The sequence below is a fragment of the Protopterus annectens genome, chromosome 10.part0 (assembly GCF_019279795.1).
Source record: "Protopterus annectens isolate FY-2018-M chromosome 10.part0, PAN1.0, whole genome shotgun sequence".
Lineage (NCBI taxonomy): Eukaryota > Metazoa > Chordata > Ceratodontiformes > Protopteridae > Protopterus > Protopterus annectens.
In genome coordinates, this window is record NC_056744.1 from 1645390542 (window position 1) to 1645404236 (window position 13695).

The window sequence follows — 13695 nt, forward strand, 5'->3', positions numbered from 1 at the left end:
ATCAATGCAAGTGTCACACTGTCAGCACTGCACATATCACACAATCATTACAGCAAGTATCGCACTGTCACTACTGCTGATACCACACAATCATCAATGCAAGTATCACACTATCAGTACTGCGGGTATCACACAATCATCACTGCAAGCATAATACTGTCAGTACTGCATTTATCACACAGTCATTACTACAAGTATCACACTGACAGTACTGCAGATACATTATCATTGCTGCATGTGTAACTTATTTATACCAGCTCCGAGACTGGAATACCTCAGAGGAAAGTAAGTATTCCAGGAAATGGTAATCTCAGTCTCATTAATTATTTATGATGGTAATTTTTAAAAATAGGGATAGTATTGCAAGTATAATATTGCCATACAATACTGTGTAATATAACAATGACAAGTGGAATAGAATGTGAGTGCTGCTGTGACAAACTACAACAGCAGTATCTTCTGCACCTCTTTTTTAAATCTGTGATAAACCACAGTTAAAAATCAAGTACATGTCTAGTACCTTCTGCTTCAGTTAGTGACTGAGGTATTAGTTTTTCTGACGTATTTACTACTTCTGAATTATTAATATCTGAATGTATAAGTTATAAAGTGCAAGGGTAGGTCAGTGTAAATGTCCTGACAGCTTATTATGTGACCCCAAGGGTCAGTATCATTACTCCTATATCTGTTTTTTTACCCATATAGGTATAATGGGAAATCATTTTTTCAGTAAAATTATTTTAATTTCTGAACCATATTGGATTGTTTAGATAAAGCGTTTTACTATGGATTGTGGTTGGTACCTTGTTGAAGACAGGCCATACAGTGTGTCTTTAGTACAAATTGCCACAAATAATTTTCACAACCTATGAACGGATACTGTTTTCTTTTCTCTTTATTTCAACCTTTATCTATTCAAATGAGGTATGATGTATTTTGTATTGAGCACAAACTATCTTAAAGTTAAAGCACTGTTAAAGATTTGAAAGATCATTGACATTTTGACAACACACAGGTGTGGGGGAGTAAAGTTTAACTAAAATTACTGCATGTTAAGGACAAGTGTTTACAGTGTAATATTTTACCTTTCTTTAATTAATGATTTAGAAATATTTTTAAGTCTTTAAGTTCTCTTTGCAAGCTAGGTTGAGCGGGAATTTGAATCACTTGTCTTGAGATGGGTTGCTGGATTATTGACAAACAGAATCAATATACCACTGACTTCCTTTTACCCAGAATTTGGCATTTATTTGAAATTTAAGGTGTATAAAAGTACAGTAAATGTTTCCTTTTTTTGTAACAGAGACAATGTCTTCACTGAAACAAATGGAAACCGTCCTCAAGCAAGTAAAGTCCTGGTTGTAGTCACTGATGGTGAAAATATTGGGGCTAAGCCTACATTTGCTGAAGTAGCTAAAAAAGCTAACAACAAAAACATCACACGATATGCAATTGGGGTATGTGCATTAATAAATAATACGTTTAAAGCGCCAGATGCCTTGCAAGTGTTTTTTTTTTGTTGTTGTTTAAAATTGCTTGAAAATGCTGTGTTTTTCAATAGCCTCCTGTTGTTGGTATTTATACTGATTTTAATATTGATTTCTTCTTTTAATAAATTATTGAGTGCAATTATAATTTCTTTATGGGTCTAAATTCTTATTTGCACTTGCTGCTTTTTTCCTTTCATGTTCTCAAACAGATCTTCAGAATTCTCCCTAGAATAAAACATTAAAACTTTTTTTTTCCAGATTAACTCATATCTTCCCATTAAGGTAATTTGTAACACTGAGATTTATAGTTGATAAAAAATAGACAGTCACACAAATAAATTCTCTATGGCACTGATTACATCATTTGGGACGAATCTGATAGATATGGTGACCCCAACAGAAACATCAATACATATAGGTAGAGGAAACACTCTGAGAAGGATGGACACATAGGTTCATGGGTTCATATGTACAAGGCTGTTTATCCATGAGGATGCTTAGAAGCCTAGCCATGCATTCCAAAGAAGGTTTTAACCCTTATATTTTAAGTATGAATATCTCAGAAATGGGCAAATATTTACATATTACCCCTATCCATAAGGGACAAATGTGTCAAACCAAGAGTGAACTAGCACTTTCCCATTCATTTGTTCAGATTATTCTTGAATATAGTGCTTTATTTTATTAGAAGAGGAAGATGATTACAGAGAAGATGTATTCTCTGTGATACATATCCGTTCCTCCAATGTGTTAATTTATGTTGCAAAAGAAATTAAGATCTCTTCAGTAGGTGTTTATAACACATCCAGACTTGTGGATGTGTGCAGTAGGTACAAAATGGTGGGATTGATTGCGGTTGAGGATGTAAGATACTGAGAAGAGGAACAGGGATTTGAGATGGTCAAAGTACCTTTCTTGATTTAGACCCTTGATTTTCCTGGCAAGATGTTGTGGTCATTCAGATTGTGTCACGTGTTTAGACAGAAACATATTAAAGGGGGCATTATACTCAATGGCTGGTCTAATAAGTGCTGGATACAGTGAAATGATCACATCCCCTGACGATACCCATACTAATAAACTGCACAATAAAAAAGGAATCTGTTGTAGGAGATTCATTTGTCAGCAACCTGTGGGTCTTGGATCCGATATCGGATCCGAACCGGCAATAGTTTCCAGCTTATGGATCCGAGCTCCTAGCTCCTCCCCTCACCCATAATGCCCTGCTAACCCTCCATGACCTCAGATCTAGTTTGCCGCGCATGGTGGAAGGCTGGGTCCTTTGAGCTCCTCAAGCTAAGTGCTTTTTTTTGAGAGTTAGAGTTGTAAATTTTGCTTAAAAATTTAAATTTTGTGTGAAAGAGTTAGGTTTCCCTTGTAATATATATATTTTTTGTTGTATAATTCCCTCCCCTCGCTGGCAGCGTAGAGTGTGTTTGTGTGTGTGTCTCTTTGGGGCCTGCGTGTGTGTGCTTTAGCCTTTTTGTTTTAAAATCTTTTTTGTTTAAAAAAAAAAAAAAAAAAAAAAAAAAAAAAAGAGATGTCTCAGGCCCCAAAGGCTATTTTCTCCAAATGTACCAAGTGTGGCCATAAGCTCTCTCCGGCTGATGGCCACACTCGGTGTGTTCGATGCCTTGGGGTTGAACACCTCACTTCGGGCTGTACAATCTGTGCAGCGTTCAACCCCAGGGCATTGAAAGAGCGGAGGTCGAAGCTGGTCCTGGCGGGACTTTTGCCCCCGGATTCGGCTTTGGCCTCCGCCCCTCCGGTAGTACCTACCCTGGTAGTGTCTACTGTTCCTGCCCCCCCTCCTCCACCCGGGACTCAAACTCCCTCCAAAGGGTCGGAGGAGAGGGAGGCCAGGAAGAAGGAGTGGAGAGAGAAGCACCATAAGCGGCGGGCCGAGACCTCCGTCTCGGCCCCGCCAGCTAAGCGGGCTTCTCCTCCGGCTGCTTCAGCTACTGGATCTCCTCCTCCTCGGCTCCAGTCACCCTGTTTCTCCCCGGGCCCTGAGGAGGAGGAGACCCGATCTCCGTCGAGGCTATCGAGGCGGCACTCAAGGCCTACCTCGGTAGCCTCTTCGAGATCCACATATAGCTTATCCAATGCTGATCTGGACCGGATGATGCGAAGGTTCATCCAGGCCCAGATGCAGATGGGAGTGCTCCTGCCTCCCCCCCCCCCTCTGGGGGGGAGCTCGACCCCATTTTTTCAGCCCATTGCTCCTTCTCCGACCCGCTATCCGGGCTCGGAGCTCTCGGAGCCAGGCAGCCTTGGAGCGGGGGGTGGGTCGGCGCCGATAGTACTGGGTACTTCGGATCCGACCCTGCCCTCGAGTCTGTCGGATCTGACCTCTCGGAGCCGTGGGCCGAGCTTCGGATCCGAGGGGTTCAGTGTGCCTTCGGCTCCATCTGTGTTAGAGCGCACTGGTCCCTCGGATCCGAGGGGCTTGGCACCGGCTCCGATCCCTTCTTCGGATCCGAGTGGGAGCCGACTTTCGAATTCAGCTGTGGAAGGTGGTTCCCCCTCGGCTTTTGATGTTGTGGAGAGGGCTCTGTTGAGGGCATCCGGACCCCTGGCCTTTGCTTCGGCTCCATCCCGCACTCCATCTGCTCTGGGCCAGGCTTCCTTCACCTGGCCTGTGGGACAGCCCGCTTCATTGTCCCAAATAGTTCCACTGGAACATGATATTGCTGGCGGGGGCTCCTCGGACAGCCCCCCCGAGGAGGCACCCCGCAAGCACAAGTGCAAAAGGAGGCACGTGGACTCCCCCGAGTCTTTAACTGAGGACACGGACTTGGAGGAAGGGGAAGACTCCCCAAGATTACCCCCTGAGGATGTCTCCTTTGGAGACATCATGGAAATGCTAAGGATAAGAGGTGGGTGGTCTGCCCCAAAGTCTACCTTGGACGAGTCCGTGTTTTTGGAGGCATTTGAAGCGGGCCCATCTACCTCTTGGGTGTCCCATCCTGCTGACCACCTTGTGGACCTTATTACCACCAGGGCGTGGAAGGACCCGGACACCGTGGAACCAATCCCCAAACGGCCAGACAGGATCCTGAGCCCGCCATCAGACCGCTCCCATTGGTGTAAGGGACCCCCAGTAGATACCATGTTGACGGCGGCGGCCACTAAGAGGGAACTCGCCCAGGAGAACCCCTCAGTCCATCCTCCGAGCAAGGAGTCTCGGATGCTGGACCGCTTAGGGAAGCGGGTGTTTAGTTCAGCGACCTTCTCTGTTAGGGCGCTCAACTACATGGCACATGTTATCAGGATGCAGCGGGATCTTATTAAAGAATACGCTGCATCCCCCCCAGAGTCCATGTCGGCGGAGGACAAACAGTTGCACTCCACCCGAATGGCCACTCTTAGATCTATCACCAATACGTCTATGCGGTTACTATCCCATGCTACCGAGGGAGCCGCTAGAGCTAGTGGAGCAGGCCTAGTTATGAGATGCCAGGCCTGGCTCCGACACTGTGATTTTGCGGAGCCTTTCAAGGCATCCTTTGCGAACGCCCCCTTTTGACGGTTCTGCTCTCTTCGGCAAGACTGTTCGTGACACTCTTGTTCAGAGCGAGAAGGACGGGAAGACATTGTCTGCCGTCAGAGTCCGCTTCTCTGTGCCCCAGAGGTCCTACTCTAGGAACCAAAAGGGCCAGAAGAAGATGTGGTTCCAGAAGTCGCAACAATCCCAACCTGCTCCGGACAACCAGTCCTTCCGTGGCAGAGGAGGACAGGGTGGACGCCGCCCCAGAGGCAGAGGGTCTCCGAGGAATTTTGGGCCCAGGAAACCCTTCTCTGAACAGCCCACGCAGCAACCTTGAGGGGTTGCCCGACTGCTCCACTCTGGAGGCAGTCGGGGGACGTTTTTTGGAACACCTAGCGGCATGGGAGTCCGTTACATCAGACCGCTGGGTGCTCCGCATTATATCCAGAGGATACAAGATCCCCTTCCTTCGTGTCCCCAAGCTAAAGACCCTCCCCGATGTACCACCCGATCAGAGGGAGGCTGCTGCAGCAGAAATTGGCCATCTGCTGGCAAAAAGAGCCATCCAGCCCGTCCCCCCAGACCAGCTCGGATTAGGGTTCTACTCCAGGTTCTTCTTGGTGCAAAAAAAGATGGGGGACCTCAGACCGATTCTAGACCTTTCCCGTTTGAACCTGTCAGTTCCCAAGGAGAAATTCCGGATGGTCACTCTTCAGTCTATCCTCCCCCTCCTAGGGGAGAACCACTGGATGTGCTCTATAGACCTCAAGGATGCGTACTACCACATTCTGATGGACAGACGATCCAGGAGGTTCCTCCGCTTCTGGCTGGGAGCCAGTCACTACCAATTCAGGGTCCTCCCCTTTGGCCTCACCACAGCCCCCAGGGTGTTCACCAAGGTAATATCAGTGGTTGCGGCCCACCTGAGACTCCAGGGGATTCAGGTCTTTCCGTACCTGGACGACTGGCTCCTAACTGCCCCAACAAGGCATCTACTCTGCTTAGCAAGAGACTCCTTTCTTTGCCCGGCTCCCAAGTTAGGCATCGCCGTGAACTTCGAAAAGTCCAATCTGGCCCCTACTCAGATTATAGAATTTATAGGAGCCAGAATAGACACCAGAGAACTAAGGGCCTTTCTCACCTCGACAGAATTCGAAATCTACAACTCCAGGTGCGGGCCATCCTTCAGTCAAACTCATCACCTGCGGAATTGGTCCTGAGGGCACTAGGATCTATGGCGGCAGCGATCACTCTTCTTCCTTGTGCTCGCCTGAACATGCGGGTTCTACAATGGACGCTTTAAGTTCAATGGTCCTTCCTGTCTCTCCCTCTGTGTCACCCCATCAGGATCAGCAAGGCATGCAAGAGGGCCCTCTTGTGGTGGCTCCAGTCCCCGGACCTACTCAAGGGTCGCCCCTTCTGCACGCCCCCCCCTCTCGCCACAGTGACCATGGCTGCATCTCGCCTCGGGTGGGGGGGGGGCATTTTGCAGGCAAGACGGTCCAAAGCACGTGGGACGATTCAGAGACCTACCTGCATATCAATGTTCTGGAGATGAGGGCGGTGCTTCTGGCGTTGCAGGCACTTCAGGCCCTCCTCCCCATTGGGACAATTGCGATTCAATCAGACAACATGTCAGTGGTCTGGTACATCAACAAACAGGGGGGAACCAGATCATACCCTCTATGCCGAGAAGCCATGAGAGTGTGGGAATGGGCGATCTTCACCAACTGCTTTCTTATCGCAACGCATATTCCGGGAGGGACCAACATCCTAGCAGACAAGCTCAGTCGCACCATTCTCTCCCCGTACGAGTGGTCTCTCAATTTACAAGTAGCGAAAAGGATATTCGCAAAATGGGGGACTCCCTGCTGCGATCTTTTTGCCTCTCCTTTAAACGCCAAGTGTGACAGTTTCTTCGCTCTAATCCCCCCCCCCAGGGGATTCTCCGAGAGACGCTCTGGTGCATGTTTGGCCACCCGGTCTTCTGTATGCATATCCTCCTCTGCCCTTAATGCTACAATTGTTACAGAAAGCATCTCGGTTGGGGTGCAGAATGATCCTCATTGCCCCATTCTGGCCTCGCCAGATTTGGTTCCCCTACCTCTGGTCTCACTCAGTGAATCCCCCTTGGATTCTGGATCCCATACCGGATCTAATCTCGCACCTGTCGAATCTACCAATACCGAACCTGGACAACCTGAAGCTGACTGCTTGGCTGCTCCAGTTCCACTCCTAATTAGGACTCCCGGTATCTCTTCCCCAGTTAAAGCCATCCTGGTGGCGGCACACAAGCCGTCTACCAGGAAGGTATATCGCAGTAAATGGAAACGTTTTTCCATTTGGGTGGAGCAGCATGACCTGGACTCCTTTACAGCTCCTCTTCCTTTAGTTCTGGATTTCCTTACTGATCTTTTTCACAAGGGCGCCAGTAGTTCCACAGTCAAAGTGCAGTTGGCTGCCATCTCTTATTACCATGTGGGGCATGATTCAGGGCCTTTAATGTCGGCCAAACTTTGCAAAGCTTTTCTCAAAGGCACCTTTTTGCTTAGACCCCCCATTAAAGAGGCTGTTCCCCCGTGGGATCTTTCCTTAGTTCTCCAGGCCTTGACCGCTCCACCCTTTGAACCTGCGGCATCAGTGGATCTTAAATTCCTGTCCTTCAAGACTGCCTTCTTGGTAGCTATCACATCAGCTAAAAGAGTTTCGGAGCTTCAAGCTCTCTCTATGAAGCCTCCGTATTTGATTTTTCATCCGGACCTAGTGTACCTCAGGATCAATCCCTCCTTCCTTCTAAAGGTAGCATCGGAAGCCAACATTAACCAGTCCATTAATCTCCCTGTTTTCTTTCCCAAGTACCAGAACAAGGCAGAATACAAGCTGCACTCATTGGATGTTCACAGGCAGCTTCGTTTTTACATTCACAGGATGGCTGGTCATAGACAATCCGACCAGCTGTTCATCTCCTTTGCCAAATTCAACTTAGGAAAAGCAATCTCCAAAGTCTCCCTGTCACGTTGGATCTCTCAGTGTATTCTCTTGGCATATCAAGCCTCTGGGAGGCCCGCACCGGAAGGAGTTCACGCTCACTCTACCCGTTCTGTCTCGACCTTGGTGGCCTTTAAATCCAGGGCTCCTCTGGATGATATTTGTTCGGCAGCCACTTGGGCTTCATCTCATACATTTATCTCACTATAAATTGGACGTGACTTCTAGGGGTAGAGCATCCTTTGGCTCCGCGGTGCTCCGGAATATTCTTCCATGATGGCCACCCAAGGTTCAGGTAGCTGGGGACTCTGTCCCACAGGTTTCCGACAAATGAATCTCCTACTTCAGATTTAGAAGTTATGTACTCACCATAACATTCCATCTGAGTAGGTGGATTCATTTGTCTGCAACCATCCCGCCCTCCTATCCCCCTGGCCTTATCAGTTTCCTGTATGGGGAAGATACCTTCTTGTAAGGGTAGTTTATGCAGGGCAAACTCGATCTGAGGTCATGGAGGGTTAGCAGGGCATTATGGGTGAGGGGAGGAGCTAGGAGCTCGGATCCATAAGCTGGAAACTATTGCCGGTTCGGATCCGATATCGGATCTAAGACCCACAGGTTGCAGACAAATGAATCCACCTACTCAGATGGAACGTTATGGTGAGTACATAACTTCTAATTTTTTTACAGTAGTAGATTCATGGTGATCAAATGACAGCTCATTGTCTACACTGTTTCTCAGGTCCCTAAGTACTGGATGAATTTTCAGGAGTATGTTGTCGATGTGATAGTTGCAAGGGACATCATACTTGCTGAAGGATAATATTATACATTTTTTGTATTTTTTTAGGCCATGGTTTTAACACCAGCTATTTGTTTGGGAAAGGACCTCTTGGAGAATTTTCATGTCTTCTGGAGAGTTTATGATAGCACCATGTTTACAGTCATCTGCAAACTTTGTCGCACACAAATCATTAACATTAACTTTGACCTCTAAAAAGTAAGTGCCAAAGAGGAGTGGCCTGAGGACTGAACCCCGAGGTACACTGCTAGTGACAGGTGTTTTGGAGAAGGTAGAGCTGCCTATCCTGTATATGCAGTGTGTACCTATTTTTCCTCAACCATTGCTTCAATAAACTTCTCGAATATGTCAATCAAGAAATGCCCTTGCCAAGACCAAACTGGCTTGGCCTAAGCATTTGCAGGTTGCCTCTGTACTTATTTATTAATTCCACAGTGATCCTTTCCATAGGCTTACAGATAAGGCTGGTCAGACTTGTGGATCTAAAATGACCTGGGTCCATTGATTCCCCACTTTCGTGCAGGGGGTGATTATTGCTGTCCACCATTCTATTGACACAAAGCTTGTTTTAAGGCTATCTAATTACTGAATAGCCTTTTGGGGTGGGGATGATAGGTTCATTTTCAGGCTGACCAGTAGACATCCTGGTATACCATCTGGCTCTAATGAAGCACTGTTCTTTGTCTTATATATTGCTTTGAAGACTTGGTCTTGGGAGATTTGAGGAGGTTGGTATGGATGTTGCTGTGTAATCTGGTAATGTGGGGGGTGAAGTTAGAGTTAAATTTATCCATTAGTAGATTTGCTATCTTCTCTGGAGCTAAGTATATTATATTATTTACTATTTGCTCTTTGCAGCGCTGAGTGTTGCTTCTGAGGTTTCCAACATAGTTAAAGAATGTTTTGTTGTTGTCTTTTGCCTAGTTGGTTATTTTTACTTCATATCTCAGTTTGGTTGATTTGATCAGGGACCAGAGTTCCCTGCTAAGTTTAACAAGAGCTTTTTTGTATCAAAAGAGTTACATTTATTTTTATGTGCAATGCGTTTTTTCTTTTATTGTTGAGCCGGTTTATATTTAGGTTCCACCACAGGGGGTTGTTTTAAATTTGGTATTGTACCTACTTCAGAGAGGGGCAGATGCATCTATGCAGCTAATTACATGTGCATGGAATTTGGCAGTGACGTATTCTGCATACACAGAGGGCTCATCAGGTTTGAAGGGGTTGTTGAATTTAGCCAGGTTGTCACTCACTTTTGGAGATTACCTTTAACATAATCAATGAATACAGAGTTATTAGAGGATGCTTCCAGTTTTAGTCTTATGGTGAATATGGTCCAATTTGACTAGGGAGGAAGTTTCAGTTTTTAGAGTGCAGAGCTATCACATATTGGTGAGAACCATGTCCAGAATTTTGTCATCCCTAGCTGAGGTGCAGACTAGCTGATCTAGTGAGTTTTTATTTATGAAGTCCAGAAATCTCTGGGCATACATTTTAGGGGATACACACACACACACACACACACACACACACACACACACACACACACACACACACACACACACACACACACACACATATATATATATATATATATATATATATATATATATATATATATATATATATAGAGGTGTAGCTGACGTTCCCTAGGAAAATGTTATTTGGCTGAATCATAGGGACTCCACACTCATCAGGTAGAAGTATGGGCCAAGGGGCACAAAGAGGGTGTCCTATAGCTGGCTATGATGTGATAAGGGATTTTGTAAGTGGTAAGTTGGACATAGAGAAATTGCATATCTTTAGCCTAACAAGTCTGGAGGTGAACTTTTATTTATTTTAGTTTACGTTTGTTTACTGGGATGATCTACTGGGCTGGAAAAAAACTCATTTTCAGTGGAGGCCTGAGTAGAAAAGCTCTACATTAAGAAGAACAAACAATAAAGTGTTACAGTCAAAAACAGCATAGGTACACATGTCTAAAAATATAAAACTTCTAGTAAGAGAGTCAAATATATTTAGAACTTATGGAGCCATGCTAATAAACACAAAAACTTTAAATAAAAAAATGTAACAGGTATGTACTACATTGGTAGTATGTTAGTTGCAAAAATTTCAATGTACAGTTTATGGAAGAGTTAACATCTTATAGTGTCTTTTGGCTAATCCTGGTTAGGGGTTGCCACAGTGGAACTCCGGTCCGCTAATGTTTGGTAGAGGATTTTTACATGCCGAGTTACCAGCCCTGACGCACAACCTTCAACGAAGGCACGCCCATTCACGTATGCCTCCACACAGAAGACGCTCTAGCTGAGAATCGAATGGGACAACGTCTTGCTGTGAGGCGACAACGCTACCGCAGCACCATCTTAAATAAGGATATTTAGAATTTTGATAAGTAGATAAAACAATCTATAGACACCACAGCCTTTATTACCTTCATCTAGTTCAGCAGACATGAATGCATGGTATGCTTTGAAACCTTGCAGTGATGTGGAGCTCAGAATGGTCTTGAACTAGGTCTCTGTGCTGATGCATATATGAATGCATTCTAGGACAAGGAGTGTCTGTAAGGAGAGGTGTTTTTTATTAAGCCTCCTAGCAATGAAGAATAGTTCCTTTATGTTGTCTGAATTCTATTTTGGTATGTTGGAAGCTTTTGACGACTGATGTTGCCTAAAAATGGCACTATGGGGGTGGACAAGCTCTTTACCAGTATGCAAAAGCCTTGGGGGATAAGTTCAGGCTGTCCTTGGCAAAGCTATGCTGAAACTTCAGCATATGTAGGTCTCCTCCCAGGCTAATATATATATATATATATATATATATATATATATATATATATATATATATTTGACCCCCCCCCCCTTAAATAACACCAGAAACTAAGCCAATTGTTGAAATCAGTAACCTTTTGTTTGTATTGCAGCATCATTCTTGGTGAAAGTAAAATGCTGTTAAAGGCTAGGTTCATACCTGCTTCTGACACATATTTCAAGAGTTCAATAATGTCGCTCTCTTCATGTAGTCCAGGGAGGTATGTCACCCACTTGCAGTATGACTGCGTCACATATGCACCTGTAGTGCAAGGACTTGAGTGCCTGAGTGATATGAGCAATCCTGGCACCTGATAGACAACTGACTGTGACTTTCTTCTCACACAGTCTGGTATTACATTAACATGTCTCACTATGGAGTTACTTATAACTAGGATATTGGATTGTGCAGAGGTTGGCCTGTTGGACTTTTGACTTGAAACAGTGTGACTCTGGGATGTATGCTTCATGGCAGGTGCTACCTGTGCTGTGTGCATTTGAGGTTATTGAAGGTACTTGTTTTATGTTAAGTTGTCATTCTCGCCTTCATTCTTGCTGGATGGGATCGGAGCTGACTTTGGCTCCGACTCAGCCTATACTTTAGCTCGAGAGCTATTTTTACCGGCTCGAGGCAGCCCTAACTCCCACAATACCATGCGCTAACTCCCCAGATCTCGTTTGCCACTTAGCTACGAGGTTGCGCTCTTTTACCGGCTTCAGGTCAGTGAGATATTTTGTGTATTAAAATAGTTTAATTCTCTATTAATTACCCTAGTTTAGTCATTTTTTAGACCCCACTAGTCTTTCAATAATTTTGACTATCTCAGGCTCTTTTTTTCCCCTCTTTTAAAACTAATTTTATCTTTGGGCATACGGGCTTCCATTAATCCCCTCCTCCCCTCAGTTTGTCTGTGTGTGTGTGAGTGGATTTCTCAACAATCCCCTTAGCTTAATTCTTAGTTAAAGTTGGGTGAGTGTGGTTTGTGTGTGTTTTCTTCACAAGACCATGTCGAAAGATCAGAAAGTTTCAGGATTCAAGAAGTGTGACTCGTGCTGTCAGAAGATGTCTCTGACAGACGGTCACACTTCTTGTGTCTATTGTTTAGGGTCTTTACACCTGCAGGACTCTTGCTCCGTTTGCCATGGATTCAGTTCAAGGGTCCTGCAGGAAAGGCGTAATAAACTGATTTTGAGGGGCTTGCTTAAGCCCAATGATTCCCCGTCCAAGTCTGGTTCGGGGAAATCATCCAAACCAGCCAAAGCCTCAGCTCCAGCTCCTGAGTCGAGGCCTGGCATTACCGCATCGGCTCCGCCCTCGGTTCCAGCCGGCTCCGAGGCGAGCAAGGTACCGTCTGCTCCGAATTCCTTATCGGAGCCGACCCCAGTGCGCAAGCGCTCTAGGTCGCCATCCCTAGAATCAGTTAGGTCGGCTCCGAAGTCCCCTCTTTTATCGGAGCGGAGTCATAGGACTCACTCTTCGAGATTGTCCAGGCTCTCTGACCATGACATCGAGAGGGTGGTCAGTAGATTGATCAAGTCTCAGGCACTAGCCCAGATGCTCCAGAGTCCATCTCATCAGATTGTGACTCCATCCTTTCAACCATCTGTTCCTCCTCCGACTCATCTCTCGGGCTCGAAGCTGGAGTTCTTCGCAACTGTGGCCTTGCCCACATCGGAGCCAATCATTCCTCCTTCGGCTCCGGTGTCGTCGGCTCCGACCTATTCATTGGTTCCGACCATGGAGAGGTCCAGGCGCCGGGACTCCATTGTCGGCTCCGAGGGGGCGAGTGGCATCGGACTCTTGTCCAACCCCGCTCTACCTCTCGGGGCTTCGGCTCTGGTTAGTTCGGCCCCGACATCATTTTCGGAGCCTTCCCTGTTGGCTCCGGGGGTGGTTCTGATCTCGTCAGAGCCGGGGCCGCCCTTGGTGTCCGATGGGGGAGCCTTTGAAATGATGAGGAGTGTGCTGGACCCAGTGTCCACTACAAGGCTCAGTTCTGCAGCTCCTCCCTCTACAGTGCCTGTTACAGTCTCTGCCCATCCTCTCATGCCCGACAGCAGAGATCCCAAGCGTAGGGTACCAACTGTGGGTGTCTCCTCCTCTTCCGA

At 46.1% G+C, this 13695-nt stretch overlaps 1 protein-coding gene across 1 annotated transcript in view; it reads left to right on the forward strand.

Annotated features, from left to right (window-relative positions):
- Window positions 1-13695, forward strand: part of LOC122814359 (integrin alpha-X-like) — an 845034-nt gene that overhangs the window by 576240 nt on the left and 255099 nt on the right. Inside the window, exon 8 of the mRNA XM_044086945.1 lies at window positions 1304-1457. Coding sequence (XP_043942880.1) covers window positions 1304-1457 — 154 coding nt within the window. The remainder of the gene's footprint in view (window positions 1-1303; window positions 1458-13695) is intronic.